Here is a 9,166-nt window from a genome sequence, read left to right on the forward strand (position 1 = left end):
AGATTAAGCAGGTTTTGGGGCTAATCAGACCTGACACAGACATTTACTAGTTACATGATCTTCCACAAATTTAACTTCTGTAAGATGGGGGGATAATAATCCCTGGGAGGAGTAAATCATAAAAATGGGTGTAAATGGCTCAACATGACACCAGGACCCTCTACAAGAATGAGCAAAAATGAGTAGCAGTAGCTTCTCAAAACAAGGTTGAGAGCCCGAGTTCTAGGTAACAGGGATTCAACAACATCCAGGGCATGATATAGGGACATGTTTATTCCCCAGATGGGAGGTGCCCAAGAAGGGGTCAGACTGCCTTCCCTCCACATTCTCCATCTATCTCTTCTTCACAGCAATCCTTCTCTGACTTGTGTGGTAATGGTTAATCACGTAAGGCTCAGTCTCATTACCTTACTGACACATCTCATATACTGTCTGATATTCTGGGACCAGGGCCCAAGGAAAACATATTTTTCTCTAATTCTGATCTCAATTCTTTCACCCTCGCTCTCCCTTTCCTTCCTTAAGAGTATCTGTCACAGGCAAACCAGCCAAATAACTGGAAAACTTGTCTCAGGGAAGGGTGTGGGAAGACAAGGAATTTTGAATTTGGCATGCCTGCATTGATTTTGTCTGTTTCTAAGCTGTGTCAAGGGTAGGAAGAGAGTCTTTTCATTTCAGCTGGGAGCCCTCACAGCTTCACGTATCTCCAGATTTTTTTTTTTTTTTTTTTTTTTTTTTTTTATTATACTTTAAGTTCTAGGGTACATGTGCATAACGTGCAGGTTTGTTACATATGTATACTTATGCCATGTTGGTGTGCTGCACCCATGTATCTCCAGATTCTTAAAATTATTAATCAGAAATTGATTTGCTTCTTTTCCTGTTGGTATCTTCTCAAAAGTCAAAAGCACAGTGATTATTAGTCCTAGGAAAGCAACGGTGACTATGGATCTTTCTACTCTGTCCACAGCTACCTAGAAATAACAATTACAAGACATCCTACATTTAGAGAGAATAAGGTAAGAAAATTAAGCAAGTTTATTACTATTTTTTAGTTTAGCTTGATGTCCTGAGACACTTTTTCAGGATACTATGAATCCTGATTTTAAGGATAATAAAGCATTCATAAACAGATTATTTATAGAGTTTGAAGTGTAATTATGGAAGTTTTAAGCCTGCCCACTAAACCCATAAGAAAGGATTTTCCAGCATAGGTGGTCACACACAAACACATACACACACAATTCCAGGCTAAGAAACACGCGTTATAACTAAGACGGTTAAAGCACTGAGGTATTCCTCCCTGGATTCAAGCTCATGGATTAACATATGAAAACATTATTTCCATCCTTTTCATTCACCATTTACATTCACAATCTATTTTTGTCTAGATATATAGGTACCATTAAGGAACCACACAGGTCAAGTCACTCAGGTTTAATGATTCCATCATTTGGACACATAAACTTCTGTTCCATTTACGTCTGCTCACTGTAGATAATCCAGGTCACCCAGCCTCCCATTAAGAAGATTTAATCAAAGTTTTCTGCACCCCAAACCCTCACAAAACAGACCTCTATGACGAAATCACAGAAAGATACATATTAGTCTAGTTAGTGGCCAAACATTGGTCTTTAGAGTCCAAAGACCTCTATAACCAGTAAGAGTAGATGAGAGAAAAGAAAGAATAGAGAAACTGAGTTTTCTGAGAACCCCCTTTCCAGACTGCCTGAATAAGCTGCCTTTCCTTATAAGAGCAGGATTAATCTACTTATGCCAAGACCCACTGGGCAGAAAGCACCCCAACCCAACTTTAGCTGATCTTTATCACTCCCCTGTGACAGCTATAGCAACCTTTCGGAATTTTCTGCAGCAAGTTTTCCCCTTTTGCTGCTTTTGTCCCTACAAAAGCAGAAAAGCTACAGGCCAATCTCTGCGCTAATTCCTTTTATCCAGGCAGGATGAATGTTCACCATTTGGAACCCTCTCTCTAAAAAGCTAGGACTTTATTTCTTAATGAAAGTTCAACACTGAGGAAAAGATAGCAAAGTTGTTGACTCACAATCTCAGGCCAACCTCAGGCAGACAGGTGAAGGCAGGGATAGGCAAGAGAGGTCTATTTTAACCCTATCCAGGCCAAAAGCAGGTTACTCAGGAACACCCTAAGATCAAGCTGGTGCTCAGGGCCCTCTCTAGGATGGTCATAAGCAGTGTGATTGCGTAGGTCATTCCCAGGCACTAACTAGATTAAGCTTCCCAGTTCCTTTCAGAATAAACTCACTATTCCTTAGCCCTTGGGACTAGTGGATGATGTGGCACTATTTCAAAGTTCCTGGTCCCTTTCCAGCCTGGCTCTATGTCCCCAGAGAATTGGGGCAGCAATGGACCAGACTCAGATTGTGATGAGAGGGAGAAAATAGCTGGGTTTTGTGCATTTCAGAGATTAACTGAACTCCCTTTGGAGTCACATTTACTCCTAGCTTTGTGCCAGGAGCATATTATTAAAACAAAACATCTTATTTTAAAACAGCCTTACCACTGTTCCAACTTTTGCACTTCTCAGTCCTAACCTCATCTTCTCCTCACATGCACACCATTAGAAGATACTGCCCCAGCACTTTCAGTTATCTCTAGGGCCTAAGGATAAAGCAGCATTAATGGCATTTGGCAGAAAATCCCATCCCACATTAAAGACTCCTCCCAGCTCAACACAGTGAAGAAATAAATGATAATGTAAAAGAGGCAGCAGAAACCAGAACCTGCCCTTTCCCACATAAAAGAGGCACAGAAATTCCAGGAGTTCATGAAAATGGCATCATCTCATGCCAGAAGGCCACCAGCTGGCACTGGCTGGGAGTCGCATTATCACTTGTTTCTCCTCCGGACTGAAGTGCAAGATAGTCAGTATGGCTGTGAGAGTCTGCTGGCGGCCCAGGGAGTCAGGTAAGGTTAGGAAGCGGTAGATGATGTTCTTGAGGTACTCCAGATTGGCTCCCTCCCTGCTCTGGTCCCTGATGTTCTTTTCGATGTGGCTTTGCAGGGTTGCAACCTCCTCGCGATGCCGTTCACCCTCCTCCAGCAGCCGATCCTGCAGCTGATGTACCTCGACCTCCAGCCTGTGCTTCTGCTTCCGCAGTGATGTGATCTCCACCTCCTTGCGGGCCAGCTGCTCAGCATACAGAAAGAAAGTGGGTTCATTGGCCGCTGCAAGTTGTAATGCTTGGGTCAGGCTATCAGGGGATGATGTGTCAGCTGGGTCCCCAGGACCACCACCACCCACAGGACTTCTGCGTCCTGGCAGCCCAGAGGCCAAGGCCACAGAACGCAGTTGCTCCAGTTCCAAGTCCTTCTCAGTGAGAACAGCCAGGGCACGATCCCGCTGCTTGTGCAGCTCCTCCTCCAGTTTCAGTGTACGGTCCCTGAAGTCCAGCTGGCACCGCTCCAGCTCCTGCCGGTGGAGCTGCTGCAGCCGGGCCAGTTCCTGCTTCCAGTCTTCAGCCTCCTGCTGGTGTTGTTGTTCCAGCTCCTCACAGAAGAGCCGCAGGGAGATATACTTCTCCTTCAGCTCTGCAAGCTGTTCCTGGGCTGCCTCCAGTTCCCTTCCCAGGTTACCATCTTTGGTATTCTTGCTTTTGAGGACGACCTGGGCCCTCATCTTGTACCTCTCAAACTCTTCCTTCAGCTGTTTCAGCTCCTGTTGGTAATAGAGTGCAGTAGCCTTCTCCCCGTCAGCAGCCTCCGAGCTAGGCATTATCTCCAGGTCACAAAGCTTCTCCACATCCAGGGTCACCTGGCTTTTCCTGGCTGCAACTTGCAGCAACCTCTTCAGCTTCTCCATCTTATCCTTCAGGACATTGACATCCAGACTGGACTCCTCTCCATGGCTGTCTAAAGGGGACCTGCTGGAGGCTGCTAGAGCCAGTGTCTTGTTCTCCAGGTCCAGCTGCAGAATGCGCTCCTTCAGCTTCTGAATGGCCAGCTGGTCCTTCTGCTTGGCTTTCTCGTAGGTGCCTAGCAGCTCAGACACCTCGGATATTTGATTTTCCAGGGCTGCCACCCTCTGTTCTTCCACCTGAGATTGCTGGCGGAGTTGATCCTCTGCAAGAGCTGTCTGGAAAACAAAGGAACAGACAAAAATGCATACACAAAAGCCCCATGGCAAACTTCATGAAACCAGGAGAGGGGAGCAAAAGGGTCACAGGTTTGGGATGGCCTGGCAAGAATGTGAACTAGGGATTTTTCGGTTGATTCTGGAGCTAACAAAAGTTCCTATTACCTGCTTGGGTTCTGCAAAACACATATTATACTGAACAATATTAAGCACCTTGGTATACCTGCTATTGTTCTGCTTTCCACCCAACTCACATATAATGTGTGTTACTGTTTTTTCTGGTGCTTCCTCAAATCCTATTAAGAAATCATACAACATTCTTTTCCTTATCCAATATTCCTGGAAGTTCAAAACTGAGCTTGATTTCCCTCTCCACATTGAAAGGAGGCACCCTTTCAATACCTGTTCTGGTATAGCACTTCTCCAAAACAGGCAAATCTTGAGTAAAGGCAATGACAAGAGGTTACTTCGGAGAAAATCCCCTTTGCCTTCAGCCATCCTCCCTAGAGGCACATACCAACAGAAGACACACTACCTTTTACTGTACAGCTGCTGCTATACTCTATATTCATAGAGCTCTATATTCATAGAGCTCTATATTCATAGAGCACAGCTGGTAAGATGCCAATGCCCAGAAGTGCAGAGCTGTCTGGCTTTGACCCAGTCTCCACTGAGAAGCTCCACATCCTCCTGGAAGCACACAGGTCAACAGCACATAGAACAGGACTTCCCAGGTTCTCTAGTGGAACTTCTCAGGTACCATCAAAAATGACACTGTAGACACTTAGCTCTAACTAGCAAAGGAGGAAAAAAACCCTAATAGTTCTCACTTCAGGTCAATGACTGATGTTTGAAAGAGATGTGGATAACTACCTTTCTCATTTCCTGCTGTAACTGAGCCTGGAAATGGCTCTTAAGGCGGGCAGCCTCTTCCTGAAGTTCTTGCAGCCGGGGGTCTGGCTGATTCTTCTCATCTCGAATGACCTGCAGTTCACTTTTCAGCTCCTCCACCTCACGGGTCAGCTGCTTGGTCTGCAGTTCAAATCCTTCCATTTGTTCAGCTGCATATGCTCGTCCTGCCAGGGCTTCTCGGGTCTCTTCTAACCTAAGCTCCAAGTCCTGGCGCTGGGTCCTCTCCTCCTGCAGCAGCTTCTGGAGCTCCCGCAGCATCACGGCATGGTCACTCTGCTCTTGGGCCCGATCATGCTGCTGCGTGATAAGCCGGGCTTTGGTTTCTGCTATTTGCTCCTGCAGCCCCTTCAATTCTCCCTCCAGGCGGGCCCTCTCCTCCTCCGCCTTGTTACTGGCATCCTCTAAGTCCTGTTTCATCTTCTTTTTGTCAGCCTGGTAAGAAGCCTCCATGCGGGACTTCTCCTGAGTGACGGTGGCCAAAGAACTGGTCAAAGTAGCCAACTGAGTCTTCAGCTGGTGCAGTCTTTTGTCCACCTCCCCACCTGCAAATGGCCCATCCCCACTGCTACTGCTAACGCCACTTTCGGACCCACTGGCCTCTTCGGACTTTGGAGGTGGTGGTCCCCGGGCCGGTCTGTCATCTTCCACCCCAAACTCACCCTTGGTGCTAGTGAGACTGGCCGCAGTATCCAAGCTAGTGGCGGTCCCAGTGCTATCTTCGCTGTGAGTGGAGCACCGGTCATCCACAGAGTCAGGAAAGGTGAGGCCTGGAAGCTGGACATCTGTGAGACCCACATCTGTCTCGTGGGATACCGACAGCACCTTGATGCTGGCCTCTAGCGCCTCTTTCTCCTTCAGCAGGCTTTTATAGGCACGGACCACATCCTTGAGCCGTGCCTGATACTGGAGAAGCTGCTTCTTCTGCGTCTCTATAGTCTCCAGCAAGTCTTTCTTGCTCGGGCCGCCTCCGAAATTCATCCCAAACTTCTCCATGTAGGTTCTGAACGGATTGCCCCACGTCAGCTTTCCGGCAGAACGGGAGAGGGCCGCGAAGACGCAGAGGGGCACTTAAAGAAACAGCGAGCGGGCTGTCCGGCGGCGGGCCGCACACCTACTCCACCCAGTTATCCCGGACCTAATGCGGATCGGCGGGACGGACTGGAGAAAGCGGCCGCCGGGTCCCAGGCCCAGAGGGCTGCGGCGGATTCTACCCCGGAGGCGGAGCGACACTGGCACCAGAGGCGCGCGCACTGCCAGGGCTCGTTAGCGCTGGCCCAGAAGCCGCTCCGCACTCTCCGCTCGTCTGGGCCACAGAAGCCCGGGCCGGCCCCCTCGGCCCACGTCGGCCAGAAGCTTACGCTGAGCGCGGTCCCATCACGACTTCCTAACTACATCTGCCTGCTGACAACCGCGCTTCCGTGTCCGCTGGAAGTGACGTCACGAGGCTCCGCAGGCTCCGCCCACAGTGGGCGCGAGGTAGGCGGGGCCACGTCGGCCTGTTGAGAATGCAGTGGGGCCGCGAGCGGCAAAGAACAGGCTTGGGAAGGGTGAAGGCAGCAAAGTCGAAGACACCAGAGTGGTACTGGTTTTGTGAGGGCGCCCAAGCTTGACCTCGGGCTACGATCAGCGAGCGACAGAGGGCAACGTCGCACTGCATTCTTAACAAACACCCAGGTGAACCACGCATCCAACGATTTGGGAGCTCAGGACCCATATGCCTAAAAGGCAACAATTAAGACTCCCATTTAGACCACGAAAACTGCACTCCTCTCTAGCACAGTGCTTGGTACCTAGTAGGCATACAGCGTAATAGTACCCTTCCTTAGTTCTGCTGAGTTGATTCAACAAATATTTGTGGACGGCACTCTATAGCCATGTCTATCCTGAGTGCCAGCTATATACCAGAAGCTCACAAGAGTTTTGCTATTTAGTCTTTACAATAAATCTTGTAAGCACTATACTCATTAGCAATGTTTTACAGATATGAAAACATGAGGCAGAAAGGTTATACGTTACATGCCCAAAGTCACACAGCTAGTAAGTTTAGGAGTTCTATCCTAATCGGTCTGATTCTCAACATATCACGTGCTGTGCCAGATGGTAACACCATTAAGAGACACAACCTTGCCCTCAGGGAGCTCACAATCTAGTGAGGAACCGGATATACAAATATGTCCTGCTATCACACCAGTATGTCTGAGTATATTCAGAGTGGCATGAAAGTTAAGAGGAAAGAGGCCTGTCTAGGTGAGGCATAGAAGGCTCTTGGGAGTAATACTTTGGGATTTTAAGAATGAGTCCTGATTGTCCACCTAACCAGAGATCAGGGAAACTAGCATTCCAGGCAGGTGGAAAAAATGCAAAGACCTGTAGGGTATCAGAGTTTGACTCACCCAGAAAGCATTCAGTAGCTTAGGGTATGTGAAGGAGATGACAACAGAGGGGCTGGCACAATAGGTAGGGGCCCAACTTACAGCATTTAAATTTTATCTTGGGTTATAGTAAGGCCCTAAATGGATTTCAGTGGGACGTCATCAAGACTTGTATGACATGTTGGAGGGAACAAGGGGCAGGAGACCTGTGAGGAGACTCTTTCTGTCATGGGGAAAGAGAAGGTAGTGACAACAGAGATGGAAATAAAGAGGCTGATAAAAGAGCTAAATGTAGAATTGATCTAACTTGGTGAACACTCGTTCTGTTATTATATTGGAACTCTCTAAAATGTACTCTTCAGCCTCATAAAAGCCTTCTTAGGGATGCAAATCTATGACTGAAGAAAAAAGGAAAGTCATGCACTCACTCCTATCCGTTTCCCAAAGTCTGTCCTCGGTACAGACTTTGCAGGTCAGGATGGGGCAGGACCTGGAGGTCTGTTCAGACCCCGTTTCTCAGTGGCCCAAATAACATCAAGCTGTATTATACATAACACTCAGTCAACATTATCTCATCATTTTAATATTCACCATAACCCCTTAAGTTAGAACAAGTCTCCTTTTATAGATGACAAAATAACAGAAGAGTTATGAGGAGTGTTGAAACCAAATCCTCAAGAAATGGCAGAATTAAGATTTGAACTAAAGCCTGAAACCACGTGCTGGCATGTGGTGGGTGCTCAGTAAATATCTGCTGAAAAAGCAAATGAATGAGTGAAGGTTTTTTTATTCCCAGCTCAGTTTACCTCGAGTCCATAAACAATTGATCCTAGAAGCCCACTGGGAACCCAGAGTAGGCATAACACCTGCCCTTGCTCCATTGAGAATCTATCAGTCCAGTTCAACTGAACAAGCATTTGTTAGGCCTATATTAAATGCATGGCATTGAGCCAGTCTCCACCGAAGAATTTCATTCCTATTTTGCTATTTTCCTCTCAGATGCTAAAATGAGGCAAGGAAATGACATGTGAAGCTCTTTGGGTCTAGGGAGTCAAGATTCTCACAAAATCCTGAATGGGTGTGCAAGAATAAGCCAGGTCCACCAGTCTGTGGCAAAGTGAGGAACTTCAGCAAAGCGGCCAGCGCCTGGACTGAGAGGCGGGGCCCGCAGGGCGATCTAAGCGAAGGTGGACTTCTCCAACAGCCCAGGAGTGGGTCTGCGACCACGCCGCCCAAGGCCGGGAATCTTACACTGGTTCTGCTGATTGGGAATTATGAAGTAGGCGTTTTGAGGAACCATGGAAGCTAGCTAGCACTTGGGCACCTACCCCTACCTCCGGCGCACTCCTCACACGACCACCTCCTACGCGCAAAACCCTCAGTGGAAGATGAGGCGGTAAAGGGAGGACCAAGACCCCTAAGCGCAGCTTCCGCTCCCCAAAGAAGAGTGGTGCGCACGTTCAGTGCTACTGGTTCCCAAGAGCTAAAACCGGAGCCCTAGCGGCCTGGACGCCACAAACCAAACCCCAGCGGCCGGCCACTGAAAATGAGGGGAGAGGCCAATGCGGAGCGATGAAGCCTTTCCTCAGCCGCGCTCGCGCTGCCGGTTTGGCGGCCACAGGCCTGACAGGCGCGTTGGAGACCCAGACCCGTTCCCAAATAACGGCGGCAGGGGACCCAGGCCAGAGGCGGCTACTAGCGTAGTTTCGGCTTCCCCAGGAGCCAGAGCTGGGGTGGGGCGGGGCCCAGAGCCGGGGCGGGGCCCGGGTGG

At 48.5% G+C, this 9,166-nt stretch overlaps 1 protein-coding gene across 1 annotated transcript; it reads right to left on the reverse strand.

Moving 5' to 3' along the window:
• Positions 1–1,422: 1,422 nt before the first annotated feature.
• GCC1 (GRIP and coiled-coil domain containing 1) lies at positions 1,423–6,459 on the reverse strand. Its single transcript, XM_017873823.1, has 2 exons — positions 4,985–6,459; positions 1,423–4,111 (listed from the first exon to the last, which is right to left on the reverse strand). The coding sequence occupies exons 1-2, from the start codon at positions 6,014–6,016 to the stop codon at positions 2,816–2,818; spliced, it is 2,328 nt and encodes a 775-aa protein (XP_017729312.1). The 5' UTR covers positions 6,017–6,459; the 3' UTR covers positions 1,423–2,815.
• Positions 6,460–9,166: the final 2,707 nt, after the last annotated feature.

Source organism: Rhinopithecus bieti, unplaced genomic scaffold (assembly GCF_001698545.2).
Source record: "Rhinopithecus bieti isolate Rb0 unplaced genomic scaffold, ASM169854v2 scaffold_7683, whole genome shotgun sequence".
Lineage (NCBI taxonomy): Eukaryota > Metazoa > Chordata > Mammalia > Primates > Cercopithecidae > Rhinopithecus > Rhinopithecus bieti.